Source organism: Telmatherina bonti (genome assembly GCF_933228915.1).
Source record: "Telmatherina bonti genome assembly, chromosome: 24".
Classification (NCBI taxonomy): domain Eukaryota; kingdom Metazoa; phylum Chordata; class Actinopteri; order Atheriniformes; family Telmatherinidae; genus Telmatherina; species Telmatherina bonti.
In genome coordinates, this window is record NC_136633.1 from 20503917 (window position 1) to 20520475 (window position 16559).

Genomic DNA, 16559 nt, shown 5'->3' on the forward strand with positions numbered 1-16559 from the left:
CCCTCTGGCTGCTCCCTCAAAACCAGAGCCTGCTCTCTGACAAATATATTCAAGTAATACGTTTTTATAAACGTCAGCATCTTGACATGAGTTTCTGACTAAATGTGTCCTGTTATGTGTCTTTTAGCCCCTGCATTGTAGAGGAGCTCTGCATCAAAGCCAAGTTTAAAGGTGGAGTATGTAAGATTTTCCAGTATTTTCAAAATAAATTAACTAAAAAAATAACTACAATCATAATTAGATAATTTTTTTTAAACATGTAGGTTCCAGTCTGTCCATATTTGATGTGTTCTTAAATTACAAGTTTAATTAATGACAAAGACCCTTCTTAAATGTTTGCCTACCAGTAAAAAAAAGTGCTTTTTGTCATTTGTCATTAATTAAACTTGTAATTTAATAACGCATCAAATATGGACAGACTGGAACCTACATGTTCAAAAAACTATCTAATTATGATTGTAGTTGTTTTATTAGTTAATTTATTTTGAAAATGTTGAAAATCTTACATACTCCCCCTTTAAGCTACAACGGACATAAATAGGAAAATAAGGACGGGATTTGCTAAACCCAGTGTTTAACTTAACCCTTTCAACATCTACAATACCAAAAAGGTCAGAGAAAAATGTTGGACAAAACTTGTTTTTGGACAAAAATAAACATAATAAATGTTTTTTAGTAAATGTTTGAGATGTTCAAAAGAAGTAGTTAATAATAATGTAACAACAGTGAAAGGGTTGAACTTTAAAACAGTAGTGTTTTAACAAACACTTTTTACTGAACAAAGTAGTAGAGATGCTCAGGCAAGTTTATTACCAAATTTTTTAAAGAAACTCATTAAAGTCACTGCAAATATACCTCTACCAAATGGTAGACCAGGACCTTAAAGGGTTAAAGTAGTGCAAAAGCATATAAAACATCACTCCAAAACTTCTACTTTGAAAATTTTACTGTGTTTCATTACTTCCTTTGTGGAAACGAATAATCCTTGGGAGCTGAAGAGAACACTTACTATAGTTAAAATGTTGTTTTTGCATTCTTGCTAGAAGTATCTGTTCAACACTTAGATCTTCTCTTTGTTTTATCTTTTTTTATTTATCCAATCCAATCCAGTTTATTTATAAAGCACCGTTAAAAACAACAAAGTTGACCAAAGTGCTGTACAGAAGAAACAATAAAACATACATATTTACATCATAATGGGGCATCAGCACATTGTTAATAGTAAAACAACCTTTTAAATTAGTCAAACGCCAAAGAGAAAAAATGAGTCTTCAGACAAGACTTAAAAACAAGAAGCGATTCAGCCTGTCTAATGTACAGGGGCACCTTATTCCACAACTTGGGACCAATAACAGAAAAAGCTCGGTCACCTCTCAGTTTACGCTTCGTCTTAGGAACCACAAGCAGAAGTTGGTCTGTGGACCTCAGAGAGCGTGTAGGGGAATACCTCACCAGCAGGTCTGACAGGTAGCGAGGGGCCAGACCGTTCAGGCATTTAAAAACAAATAAAAGAATTTTAAAATCAATTCTGTAACGGACAGGGAGCCAGTGAAGGGAAGACAAAATTGGTGAAACATGGTCAGACTTTCGAGATCCAGTTAAAAGACGCGCTGCAGCGTTCTGCACCAGCTGCAGCCGTGCGAGAGAGGACTGACTGATCCCACAGTACAGGGCGTTACAATAGTCAAGCCGTGTAGTTACAAAAGCATGGATCAAAATTTCAAAATCATGTATTTAATTTAGCACCATACGTTATCGGAAAGTGACAGGTTTGGATTGCACATGCCTATTTACACATGTTGGGTTGGAAATAAGCTGTCAAGAACTAAATATGCATACTGACTGTATCTCTTGTTTATTTATATTATAGAGGAGATTGAAATTACATCAAACTTTATTCATATGCGCCGGTCTGTTGTGGTAAAGAAGAAGCTAAACCAGAAGGTGAAGCTCTCAATTTACTGGTCGATCTACGTTCCTACCCTCACCTATGGTCACGAAATGTGGGTAGTGACTGAAAGAACGAGATTGTGAATACGCGTGGCTGAAATGAGTTTCCTCTGCAGGTCAGCTGGGGTCTCTCTTAAAGACAGGGTGAGAAGCTCGGTCATCTGGGAGAGGCTTAGAGTAGAGCTGCTTCTCCTCCAGTTAAGTTGGTTCAGGGCATCTGGTTAAGATGCCTCCTGGATATCTCCCTGGTGAGGCGTTCCAGGCAGAACGCTGCAGGAGGAGATCCCTGGGAAGACCCGTCATGGATGGATGGATGGATGGATGGATGGATGGACTTTTCATACAAAAGCAGCTCAAAGTGCTTTTCATTATAAAAACAAATTTTGGCTATATATATAACCTCCACAGCCTCAAGTATAAAACATCAATAGTTCATTAACACACCTGATTATACTCTCTTTTTCTCTCACACACACACACACACACACACACACACATCAAACTCACATTTACACGATACACGAATACAACCCCCTCCTCTCTTTCCACAAAAAATAAGCTCTAACTTACTTTTTGTCTCTTCATCCCCTTAACAATTCTCTCATCATTTAAACTTAAAGTGCATGGATTGTTTCTGTCTGTCTGGACAGTGTCTGTCTGTCTGGATAGTTTCCGTCTGTCTGGATAGTTTCTGTCTGTCTGGACAGTTTCTGTCTGTCTAGATAGTTTCTGTCTGTCTGGATAGTGTCTGTCTGTCTGGATAGTGTCTGTCTGTCTGGATAGTTTCCGTCTGTCTGGATAGTTTCCGTCTGTCTGGATAGTTTCTGTCTGTCTGGACAGTGTCTGTCTGTCTGGATAGTTTCCGTCTGTCTGGATAGTTTCTGTCTGTCTGGACAGTTTCTGTCTGTCTAGATAGTTTCTGTCTGTCTGGATAGTGTCTGTCTGTCTGGATAGTGTCTGTCTGTCTGGATAGTTTCTGTCTGTCTGGATAGTGTCTGTCTGTCTGGACAGTTTCTGTCTGTCTGGATAGTGTCTGTCTGTCTGGATAGTGTCTGTCTGTCTGGATAGTTTCTGTCTGTCTGGATAGTGTCTGTCTGTCTGGATAGTTTCTGTCTGTCTGGATAGTGTCTGTCTGTCTGGATAGTTTCTGTCTGTCTGGATAGTTTCTGTCTGTCTGGATAGTGTCTGTCTGTCTGGATAGTTTCTGTCTGTCTGGATAGTTTCTGTCTGTCTGGACAGTGTCTGTCTGTCTAGATAGTTTCTGTCTGTCTGGATAGTGTCTGTCTGTCTGGATAGTTTCTGTCTGTCTGGACAGTTTCTGTCTGTCTAGATAGTTTCTGTCTGTCTGGATAGTGTCTGTCTGTCTGGATAGTTTCTGTCTGTCTGGATAGTTTCTGTCTGTCTGTCTGGATAGTGTCTGTCTGTCTGGATAGTTTCTGTCTGTCTGGATAGTTTCTGTCTGTCTGTCTGGATAGTGTCTGTCTGTCTGGATAGTGTCTGTCTGTCTGGATAGTTTCTGTCTGTCTGGATAGTGTCTGTCTGTCTGGATAGTTTCTGTCTGTCTGGATAGTTTCTGTCTGTCTGGATAGTGTCTGTCTGTCTGGATAGTTTCTGTCTGTCTGGATAGTTTCTGTCTGTCTGGATAGTGTCTGTCTGTCTGGATAGTTTCTGTCTGTCTGGATAGTTTCTGTCTGTCTGGACAGTGTCTGTCTGTCTAGATAGTTTCTGTCTGTCTGGATAGTGTCTGTCTGTCTGGACAGTTTCTGTCTGTCTAGATAGTTTCTGTCTGTCTGGATAGTGTCTGTCTGTCTGGATAGTGTCTGTCTGTCTGGATAGTTTCTGTCTGTCTGGATAGTTTCTGTCTGTCTGTCTGGATAGTGTCTGTCTGTCTGGATAGTGTCTGTCTGTCTGGATAGTGTCTGTCTGTCTGGATAGTTTCTGTCTGTCTGGATAGTTTCTGTCTGTCTGGATAGTTTCTGTCTGTCTGTCTGGATAGTTTCTGTCTGTCTGGATAGTTTCTGTCTGTCTGTCTGGACAGTGTCTGTCTGTCTGGAATGTTACGTAATGCGTCCTTAAAGGTACAGTTTGTAAAAAAGACTGGCATCCAGTGGTAGAGAGGGGTATAGAGATAACCTAAAATGCCAAGCACAGCTGTGAATGGATGGTGAGCAAAATTGCTCCAGACACAAACATGTTTCCACCTCTGAGTAGATACGGAGATGACTTCACGACAGGTAACTACTTCACAGCGCACATACGTCCTGTCTTCTTCTGTGGTTCTTGTAAGGCTTTTCTTATTCCAAACGGTGCTGCAAAGCCTACTAAACAAAGTTTTAAAGCTGAGAGTTTGACACATGGTCAATGACAGTAGTTCTGTCTTTTTTTAATGCAGCAATGCCTGAGAGATCCAAACACCACAATCAGTCAGTACTAGTTTTCATTAAAGTTTTTTCTACTTTTCATAATGAAACTCAGCCACATTGTCTTCCTTTGATGCAAAACATGCTGATTACCTGTCGCTTGTATCGCTTTGGTTCTGTTGTGTTTTACCATTTAATGCTGTTTTTACATTATTTTGAATTTAATATAGACCATCACTGTTTCTAGATGCATCTGACTTTGTAATGACCTTATGGTGCATTTTACTAAATTACTACAATGTGAAAAAACATCAACAAAATCTAGATAAATGTACTTGTTTGAATATTCTGTAAGAAATCTAAATAGCTTTACAGGTCAGTTTTGTTTTGTTATGTCAACGTTTAACATATATTTTAATCACATGTGTCTCCTGAGGATGCTGACCAATTTCGGTGTCAGTTGGATAAAAGCCGGACGGGTTTGATCAAGTGCAATGTGAGTAAAACGCCAAAATTGCAACGTTGACCTAAAATGGTCGTCTTCCTGTTTACTTTTCAGCCTGACTTTAAGAGGATTTTTTTCTTCGCCCTAGCATGTAGAACATGCGTATGAATTTTCATGAACATTGATGACATGCGTTTCTTTTCCCTATTTTATGCCTCACCATTGCAAAATTTGATGAGTTTTGTTTTAGCTTTTTATCTTTGTTTGTTTGCTTTATTTGTTTTCTCAGCTTATTCTATATAAGATGATCTGATTCGCTGTACAGTTTTTCTCGTGCAGTGTGACGTACATGGTGAGTTCAGGGCAAAAGCAGTTGAGACTGGCAAAGTCACCCATCTTTCTGCAGACTCAGTGTGTTTGGACAATGAGGCCATGAACTAATGAGCACACTCATACACATCCAAACCAAAACCCTACGGGTGACTTCAGAGGACAGACATCGCCCTGACTGTCACCATTTTGTCACGTCATCATCTCTGAACGATATAGCTGCATGCAACTTGAAAAGGAAAAGGAGTGACATGCACTTTGGTGCAAGAATGTAGAAAAATACTAAAATTCCTCATCCAGAAATCTGCATTTTTGAACATTTTCTCTTCGTTAATGAAGCTCCAGATCAGAAACTTCAGTAAAATTTACGTAGGATATATTTAAATATGTCTAAATATTGTATTTAATATTTCCAGCAACATATCTAACTTAGCACAAGCCTCCCTGCCATACTCCAGAGTTTAAATCATTTATGAAGTATGATGCCTTAATTGAGACTCTCAAAAGAAGATGTGCAGGCGACTGTGTGTGTATGTACTGAGTGCACACCTACATGTGCTATAAAAGGTGAATGTCTCTATCTGGGGCACGCCAGCCGGGATGCAAGACATTGAGTAACACTGTGCCTCATTGCTTTTAACAATGTATGATACTGGTTCATCTGCTGGAGACGGAAGGAGCCCCATTGACAATACTTCCACTCCATTTAGCTGTTTCTGACTGATAACACTCCATAACATCACAGCCTAACTCAGTCTGATCGCATGAGGAAAGTTTTATTTCCTGGCTTTGATGCTCTACGTTGAAAACAAGCTGGACCAAAATTAATGTATTTAAATCCTAAATACTTAAATCGGTATTAGTCAGCACAATGTGGTCATCTAGCAGCAGCGACTGTGCTGCAGTCGGGGAAAAAAAACTAAACTTTCAGCTTTATTCTGACAGCAAATACAGCACAAACACACATGCATGTCCATGCATGCATTCACAAACACCAAATAAGCCTTCTGGGACCTCAGGATTGTTGCAGTTCTGATGTAAAACATGGCTGAGGTCTTCCCACCTCACTTCATGAAATGCTGCACGTCCCATGTACAAATTCACACAAGCCAACAAGCAGAGAAGAGGAGTTTAGATGTGGTGGGAAGGAAGGAAAAAAGGAAGAAATGACATAGAATTTAGTTTACTAAATTAAATTCAAATTCAATAAAATGAAGGTAATTAAGCTGAACATAAAAACAAACAGAAAGAGAATAAAACTGTTTCAATAACTTTTGAAAACAGTATTTATTGTAGGAAAAAAAATGGAAATTAGCTGAGTTAAACCTGGAACACAAACATGTCGGAATTGCTGAAAAAGGCCCGGCAGAGACTTTACTTCTTCAGGGTGCTGAGGAAGAATAACATCTGAGAAACTTGCTGTCGTTCTACTGGTTCCACTGGTTCTGCTACATCGGCATATGGTTCACCAGCAGCACAGTGGCTCAAAGGAAAGCGCTTCGTAGAGTCATACACTCGGCCCAGAAGATCGTCTGCTACCCTCCCTCTACACAACAACACAGTTCCCACTGTCTCAAGACATATATCATCAGGGACACGTCACACCTTAGAGACTGTCTGACTGAACTTTTACCATCAGGACGGCGATACGGAACAATCAGAGCACGGACAAACTGGTTTTATTCCACCATCATAACTGTACTGAACAATCATCATCATACCCACTAGAGGCTGCTCACAGGGGGGTGTGCAGCAGGTATGAGGGTGGGTCAGGCCGGGCTAACTCGTTTCAAATATTTTACTTATCTAATAAAGTTTTATTTTTAATCAGTAAAGTTTTATCTTTTATCCTTTTGAACATTTTTATTCTTACTCTTGTATTTATATGGTATAATATGCACTTTGAACTGATCAGTACTTTAATTTCATTGTACATGAGACATGTTACAATGACGATAAAAGCCTATTCTATTCTATTCTATTCTGTTCTATAATCAGAGAACTGCTGGGTTGAAACACTGAATGTTTTATTTTGTGTGTTCTGTTTTTTGTCTCTTAGTTGTGTTTTTAAATGTGTAATCTTTTAACTATTGTATTTTCTGCTGCCTGTCTTGGCAAGGACTACCTTGAGGTTAAATAAAAAAATAACGTTTAAATAAAGGATTATTGATCTAAAGTAGTAACTAAATGTCTTCATCAGATCACTGAAAAATAAAATATCAGTCAGTAATATACAGTCGGTTATATACAGAAACTTTCATATTATTGATGCTGCATTTTCTTTTCTTTCAATCAAAATGGAATTTTAATTGGCTTTGATATCTGTCAATAAAATATTACTTTACAAAAAAGGTGTGTGTGTGTGTGTGTGTGTGTGTGTGTGTGTGTGTGTGTGTGTGTGTGTGTGTGTGTGTGTGTGTGTGTGTGAGGGAGAACATTGTATCCACAAATTAGGGACATTGTTTGTAAAGTCTCTGCTGGTGAATCCCAGGACTGAAAGCGTTTCACTCATAAATCCAGCAAATCAAACTTCAAGCTGGTTCATTATAAAAAGGAATAAAAACAAAGCCTAGCATGAAAAAAACATAAGCATGCATGTGACACTCTGTAAATTACAGGCTGTGATGTTTTGGCAAGAGAAAATATGAGCTATGAGCAGTCTAGTCATGTCCACGTGTTTTTTTTTTGTTTGTTTTTTTCTTTTTGTTTGGTTGTTTTTTCCCCTTTAATCTGGAGGATTTTTGGTTTAACTGGTGCCAAAAATGAATTACCCCATTGTTTTAAGTTTATTCTAGAAAATATTCGTTTTTTTTCTTCAAACGTTTGTTGATAAAGTACTAGGGATGCACCAATCCACTTTTTTGAAGTTCTGATCCGATACTGATATCTGAAATTTGAATATCTGCCGATACCGATATTTGCTGATACCAAATCTGTTTATGTGAACATTACTGTGACTATGGTTATTATTAGGGGTGGGAAAATCTAATCGAAAAATCAAAAATCGGGATTTTTTTGCTTCACAATTTTAAAATTGATTTTTTGTTAAAAAATTGACTTTTTTTTTTTTTTTTTAAATAAACAAAAATAATCCATTTTAAAATTTTTGTGATTTATATTGTTTTTATTGATCTTTTTACTTGTCTTCTTTGGCATTATAGCAGCAAAATGATGATCTGACTACTGTGTTGTTTTTTCCTAATTGAAATCAAGAAAAATGAAAAAGTTTTATTTATTTATTTTGTTTTTTAATCTACAAAAATCATCAATATCGAAGAATTGTGAGAATCGCCATTTAAATCGAATCAGCACCCAAAAAATCGGAATCGAACCGAATCAGGACAAAAGCATATCGTCACAGCCCTAATTATTATTGCTGTTATAACTGTGTAAGATTTCATTATGTTGTAATAAATGACCCATCCTTTCTGAAGTTACCTCACCAAAACAAATTACAGATCTAACAATTTCAACAAGTTTTGGCACATTTTACCTAAATACAACTATAAATGTGTGGTTTTGAAACAAAGATCTCGCTTTTAGTGTAAAAAATGTCACATTTTAACATTCAAGGCATTTATTTCTTTTAAAACATGTCTGAAGCATGTCATCAAACACATCCGCGGTAGCTTGACTAGTGTGGTATCGGTTCATTTTTATTTATACCAAGTGCGAGTTCATGTGCCTGGTATTGAGCCAATACTGATACTGGTATTGGTATTGGTGCATCCCTATGAAGTACAATAATAGCTCATAGAAAAGACATATCATCGTCAAAGACCTTCATTTGGCTTCTTCTCTGATTCCTCGGATATTCTGACAAACAATAACAAATTTTTACAAACCAACTTATTCGCCAGACAAACTGTCGGCTGCTTATTGTTCAAAATGCCCAATAAAAGCTGGAAACAGAATATAGAAGACTAGAAACTTGCTACCCTTAAAGCTGATTTACTGGAGCTGTCCACGGTGCTGAAATTTTTGCACATCTGTCCTTTTCACAAATCGGCTCCAAAAAACAACAGGACAGCACTTCATGATCACTCAAACGACAGAAAGATGACTGTTTTCCACTCAAGGGCAAAGAGAAGACACACCATCACTGACTGACCTCATCATACACCCAGACAGACTTTGTGCATTTTCATTTTTGCCATTAACTCTCAGGAGCAAAGAACTAGAAAGATAAAAGTGCCTACATACTGAAAACTTTGCTTTATCTTTTACCACCTTGAACTATGCCATTAATCTGACTTTTCTGCTGTTTTTAGCCTCATTTTAGAACTTTTTCTGTCATTTCATATTGCAATCTGTCTATGGATTTGAAATTTGCGTTCAGCTTCCCTTAAATGTTGGCCCATCTGCTCTTCCAAGGCTTCATGCATTGGCAGGAACAGGAATCCAATTTTAATTTCTTGAATTGAAGCAAATATTTTCTTTGTTAAACCGAAATCTAAAAGCAAGGAGAGAAATCACACTGACTTATAACCTTATTGCAGACTAAATGTTTTAAACAGAGCTCTAGCATATGACAGAGGTGGCAATTCCTGGTCCAGAAAGTAAAAATCCTGTCCGGCTGCTTTTCCAACCAGTCACCAAACGAGCTGAATGTTTGCCAGGTAAACGAGCCTGTTGGTAAAAACATCTGTTCTAAATGTACAGGTCCAAAAACAGGGCAGGACTTCTACTTTCTGGACAGGGAATTGCCACCTCTGATACTCGGTGAATAGTGAAGAACTTGAAAGAAGTCTTTGTGCCCACTAAATACTGTGTGGCTTACAGCAGGCTGCCCTGTCAAGAATCAATACGCCAGTAATGCCAATAATTCCCTTCGTCCATCTTTCCTTCACACAAAGCTGATGGAGTCATCTGGAGAGCAAAGCACAGTCCAGTTTAATTAAATCTTTGATCAAATTGAATTAAATTAAAATCCTTGCAAAGCTAAATTTGCCTTGAGAATAAAAAAAACTTGTGATGAGAAACTGTAGATTGAGGACGTTGTTTGAATTTGTTGCTTGGAAAAGGTGGAATAAACACAAAGTGCTGCTGGTGTTCACCTCATTGTGGCTGCACTGTCTGCAGCAGGGGACTCTTTCCACTCCTTCCTCACTGTGGACAGTATAAGTCCACAGTGGAAATGGAAATAAGGCCATGTGCTGTTTAATCATGCAGGTTGCAGGAGCCTGGAGTCTGTATGCTGCATTAAACTTGATTTTCTGCGGCATCTCTTCCGCGGACAGCAGCACGCACACTTTTTCCCCCGCATGCACTGTCACTGTATAGTCAGTATCTGTGCTAAGAAGTTAGCAACCCCCCCCCCCCCCCCCCCCCCCCCTCCTCCTCCTTTCCTTACCCCTCCTTTTCCATCATCACCCCCTCCCTGTAGTGCCCTCACTTGCTGCACAACTGCGATTGCAGAGAAACACCAGCAACCAGTCGAACTGTGCAGTCTCGAGAGGGAATACACCAGCGCATACCACCCTGGCACGCGCGCACACGCACGTAACACCCAATAAAGTCTTTTTCTGTCCCCTCCACACGCCTATACACACAGAAAACAGAATAAAAGAGCACGGGGAGACGTGCGCGTGAAAGAAACTCACCAGTTGGGTTCTTGTTTTTCTTGAGGCTCTTGCCACAAAGACACTGCAGCATATGCGATCCTTTGCTGAAGATGTTGCTCCAAATAAACCGCATGGATTTGGCCGAGACTGGGAAGGAGGAGGAGGCGGAGGAAGAAGAAGAAGAGGGGGTGGAGGAAGAGGAGGTGGGGGACGAGAAGCGCTCCGGATGCGGCAGCCTAAAATTCACCCACCGCATGGGGGCTGAAACACCCCCCTGTTTGCATGCCAGCAGATGCGGCCAGCTGTTGGACTCAGTTCGGAGGTGCTTCGCCCCCCCAATTTGCACCATAGACAAGAATAAGAGCAGGAAGCCCGGCTCCTCACCCGGATTCTCACCCGCTTTCCTCAAAAGCTCTGCGACCACCAGCTGCACGTATTCCGAGTCGACGTCGTCCTCGTGCGGCAGGAAAAGAGCAACCGCTGCGGAGCTGCTCTGCTTGGTCTCAGCCTCCGGCTGCCCCAGCGGCCGGTGGTCCTCAGCTGCGGAAGAGCGGTCGCTGCTGCTGTTGCTGCTGCTGCTGCTGCCGCCCGGCCGCCGCGGCGTGAAAAGCCCCCGAGCGCTCCGCTTCAAATGGCGTCGTCTGCCGCGCGGCGCGGGGAGAGGAGCGGCAGCGACTGACAGGCATGCGGCGGCGCTAGCGGGAAGTCGGCGGTACGCGGCGGCTGTCGGCTTCTGCACAAAAAACCATTGCATATTAGTGGGGATGATGGCAGGGGGCGATGCGTCCGTCCGTCCAGGAGGAAGGGAGGAGGGGAGGGTTGCGGATAACTACCCGGTGTCCGTCAGCAAGTCGGTGGCATCACTCGTTCAGCAGGAAAGTACTGCAGCAGGGGGGGCTCCTTTCCAAACACTCACACTCACACACACTCGACACACTCAATGGATGCTAAATCCTTTTTCCACTGCTTCTGTGGGCTCAGGTCAGTGTGTGCGCGCGCACAGGTGAATCACTGCAGGGAATCTGAGGACTACCCCACTCTACGTTGTCTTCTAAAAAAGTCCCTATGAATATTTCATCCGCGTTTCGGTCCTCACTTCTCAATAATCCATAAGCTCCAATGCGCCAAGATACTGCTGCTGTGCTCCTGTCTCCTTTTCCTCCCCTCTCTTCTCCTCCTTCTCCTCCTCCTCCTCCTACTCTTCCTCACCTTGGTAATGAAAAGAAGCTGCTGGAATGTGGCTCCGCTGCCTCGACTCCAGAAACTAGACGGGAAAGAGACCGGGACCGGTTCGTGGTTCAACCTCTGTCTGAGGAGGATTGTCTGAATTTTCTCCTGCGTCGCTCGAGACGACCAGCGGCCGGTGAGGCGCGAGCAGGTGCTTTGACTGACTATTGGTGACCAACCAGTGACAAAGTAAAAGCAGATACGGGGAGAAATGTCTTCCGGTCCGCAGCTTCAAATTAAAAGACAGAACCAGTTGTTTGTAACTTGTGTTTGTTTTATGTTTTATTTTATTGTTTGTTTTTACGGGTGCAAAGCTAAAGCTAACTAAACTGTGAAGATGAACAGGTAAAGGTCCGTTTACACTGACAAAGGTTAACCCGGTTCATGTTACATTAGCTCTGTGGTTCCCAAACTGGGAGGCAGGCTCCCAGAGTTATCACAAGCAGGGCCTGATTAAAAGTGCACAGGCTCCTGGGCCCAGAGTGCCCCAGGGGCCCCCTTCCCCTTCGCAACATTGTGGAAATTCTGAATGATACACTGTGAAATGACATTTCTAACATCTTTCAGCCAGTGGTACCAGTAGCAACACACTGGAGACTGTGGTGTAGCTATCTGGCTTTTATGTACATTTTGTTTTATGTCCAAACTGCTGGTGTTTTCCCTATATGGGCCCCAAGTGGGCGTGGGCCCCTGGGCCTGCGCCCATAATGCCTTGATAATCCAGCCTTGATCACTAAGGGGGCTACAAAACACTTGGGAGTTTTTACACTGGATGAATTTGTAAAAGCACTCACAGGAAATGATGATAAATCCACAAGATAGACTTCAAGTAATAATTAAAAAAAAATTAAAAAAAGGAGAACAAACTATGATGGAGCATATCTGTCCCTGCTTGACCAGTAATAGTAATAATCAATGGTGGGTAATAATAAGACCATAGTCTTTTGCATGTACCAACATATTATCATCTAATATAATGAAGTATGAAGTGACACTAAGACTAAAGACGCATTTCTTAGTAAGTTTCTTCAGTTCATGTAAACTTATACTTCTTTCACACACACACACACACACACACACACACACACACACACACACACACACACACAGACAGACAGACAGACAGATAGATAGATAGATAGATAGATAGATAGATAGATAGATAGATAGATAGATAGATGGATAGAAAACTTCTTAAAATAAGCAAACACAATGGCGCTTTGGTTCAAAGAAGGTAATGTTCTAACACGACAATAAAATAAAGCATAATAAAATAAAATAATTACATTTTTAATAATCTTGACTTCACTAATCTACATTTAGACAGTTAGACCAATCCACACTTTCAAAAGACTCCTTAAATCACTTTTAATTTGAAGTGAAATTAAACTTCCGGATTCCATGTACGGGTTGCTGCAGCTCCAACTGGGAGAAACAGTTTCCAGTTTGTGTGGACACGTGGTTCCCACACCGTCAGTATATCTGACTGGCAACATCTCTGAGAGACGGGTGGTGGCAGGGAGGTGGCATCACCAGTGACTTGAACAACAACATTTCTTTGTTTCTTTTCCTGCTGATGCGGAATTCCCTCCTAATTCCGCGAAACTCCGCTCAGAAATGTCCTGTTTGATGCGGTGTTCAGTCCACGCACCTGTTGCGTGGCTCCTTTCCATACAACAGGGTGCTGTCTGCCGTCGCTTCGCCTTATGCTTTAACGTTTTATTTATTTATTTATTATGCCGTGCGTGTTTCATTTCGCCTCTAGAAAATAAACAAATAAACGTTTTTATAATAACTTAATTTATCCTGAATAAAAATATCGACTGGGATTCATATTTAGAGATTATTAGAGGTGGGAAGTGGGGTGCAGACTGCAGGTTAAAGCTCAGCTCACAGTGCTGCAGTGATTTTTAATTCCGAGCCAGAGCTGGCGCTGTCCAGGGAGCTGAATCAGCACGAGCTGGTCAAAGTCGCATCACACAGACAAGCACGCGCCAGGGAAACCTTATCAGCGCACAGCTCACTTATCCTACTGACTTACACGCGAGCTTTCTAGGCTGCAGTGTTACTAATGCAGTGTTTTTCAACCTTGTTTGAGCCAAGGCACACTTTTTTTTCTCTGAAAAATCACAAACCAACCACAAACATAAATGTTTTTTTTTTTTTTTTTAAGTCCATATAATCAATATAAAGTCCATCTTGTTAAAGCCTCTTGAATAGAAATCAGATAAACACAAGAAAAAGGAATTTTACTGTCCTTCACTCGGACCTGTTTGGATGAACAGAGAGTTGCTTCTTAGACCAATTTGGTGAAAATTGGGTAATTTCTCAGGGCACACCTGATAATCTCTCACGACACACTAGTGTGTCATGGCACAGTGATTGAAAAACACTGTTACAATGTATTTTTCTAAATTAAAACAGATAAAAGAAAAGAAAAAAAAACTGGCAAGCTATTAACTGGATCCACATGTTCATTAAATTCTTCAATTAGCAGAGAGAGATGATGTAAAACACAACCTACATTTAGGTTCATTTGCATTTAAAATCAGACTATTTAATTATTTAAAGCCTAAAAAAGTAGTTAAGTTGTGGAAAAGAAATGGCATTAACAACAAATTGTTTTTATGTTTGCAAAGTGAATCATTTCTGTTGCCAAACTACCATAAAATGAAATTTTGGGTTTTAAAAGTTCAAAATGGAAGAAATCTGTTTAAAGAAAGGAAGTGGTTGTATAAATATGAACATTGTGGGGCTTTGTTTGAAACACTTTGAGTCAGTTTCATCTGAAAAGTGCTATATAAATAAAGTTTGATTTGATTTTTATTTAATGACCTCCGTTTAAAGCTTGAAAAGGAATTTAGTCTCCCTCCATAGAAAGCCATTATGTCAAACCAACATAATGTTTGACTGAATTTCCTATAACAAATAAAAGATAGTGCCCTGTTTCAGCAGCTTTCTCAGTAATGTCACTAAGTATTTTGCTGTTAAAGAACTGCATTGTACACAACTCACAAAATGTTAGGAATAATTCACTTTAAAGTAAAGTTTTTACAGGAAATGTAAAAATTTCATGCTACACAATTACATTTTGAATGTTGGAAAATTTAATTAGAATCATATAATGATTATCTTAAACGATTTACTGAAACAAAACTAACAACAGTCTAAGTATACACCACAGCATAAAAATATCATTGTTTTAATAGCATGTCACATCAAATTAAATCAAATCAATCAAAGATACTTTATTCATCCCCAATGCGCAATTCAAGGTTCAAGCCAGCTCATCCAAGGTTTGACATACAGACATTTAACATTTATGGCAAGTTTACAGAACCGAACTGAAGCCTCGTAGGCCCCGCAGCCAGTTTTACCGGCACCGCCGGTAAATGTAGTATCAGGATTATATTTTCAGTTGATGTAACGATGACTAGGAGTGGGGGGGGGATCCAGTTATATTCAGAAAACAGGCGTCTGAGTCTGAGCTTAGGCTGTGGAAGTGCTTTGCTTGATTAAGGTACATTTCTAGGGATCTTGGAAAAATGTTTATGCTCGTCAAACTGGAAAATTTTCTAAATTTGTCACAAGTGGTGGTGGTAGAGGTGTGGACCCAAATGCAGGAGAAGGGAGTCAGAGATGCAGAACTAAGAGATTATAATCTGGGAATAAACCGAAGGCAGAAAAAACATATGAAACACAATGATCCAGCAACTAGAAACAGAAGCCAAGCTGTATATATACACACACACACAAACAGAACAAGACACAGGTGGAATGACTTAACTAATGGGTTCAGGTGAACTGATGAACAGGAAAGCAAAACAGGAAACTAGACATCAGGGAACTAAACCAGGAAAACAAAAACTAAAACAGGAAACTAGCAACTAAAGAGAACACAAAACATCACATCCTGACAAAATCACTTGAATGGTGAGACCCCCTGTCCAATCTGAGTCAGACAGATTGAGTACAAGCAGAGAAAATCAAGTCCTAATCAGAAGCGATTAACCAACAAGGATCATGTAAAAGAACCCACAGGGTGAAATTTAAGCAACTTAACCTCTCCCTCATATTGGACAATGTTACAGAGTTCATACTTTGCTAATCTCTGCAGGTTTACACTTTGATAAAGTGGAAAAGACCTATACCAAGGGCAAGACAAAAGGCAATTATTGGGTTCAAGCAAAAGAATTTTACACTACTTGTAAAACATGGTGGTGGCAGTATCATGGTTGAGTCTGTTTGGCTTTATCTGGACCAGGACAGATTGTTAATTGTAGATGAAACCGTCACAATCAACCCTGCTTCCTTCTGCATTGCTGCTTGCCACACCCCTAATCAGTTTACTGCCCTCACCTGCCACCTGTTCATCATCCCCATCAGTTCAGCCTGCAGGCTAATAATAATACATATTACACATGTGTATATATGCAGCTTCCACCATTCACTCGCTGCCAGATTGTCATTGCTCTCATGCCTGACCTTCCAGCACTCCTATCTGAATTGCCTGCCCGTTACCAACCTGATCGGTCCCCGACTACAGCGTCTCGTCTTAGGAGCCTGCGCCCCAGTGGTTACTGGGTTTCTGTCCTGGAGGACAACCACCAGTGAGTTAGTGGATATTCTTCTGTCATCACATTGTGTTATTCACCTGGTCTGTTGGCTCAGAGGAAATATATT

General features: G+C 40.4%; 1 protein-coding gene across 1 annotated transcript in view; it reads right to left on the reverse strand.

Moving 5' to 3' along the window:
• Nucleotides 1-10782, reverse strand: part of LOC306774198 (fibroblast growth factor 14-like) — a gene marked incomplete at both ends in the record, with an annotated part of 87498 nt that extends 76716 nt beyond the window's left edge. The window contains one exon of the mRNA XM_079264181.1: nt 10689-10782. Coding sequence (XP_079120307.1) covers nt 10689-10782 — 94 coding nt within the window. The remainder of the gene's footprint in view (nt 1-10688) is intronic.
• Nucleotides 10783-16559: the final 5777 nt, after the last annotated feature.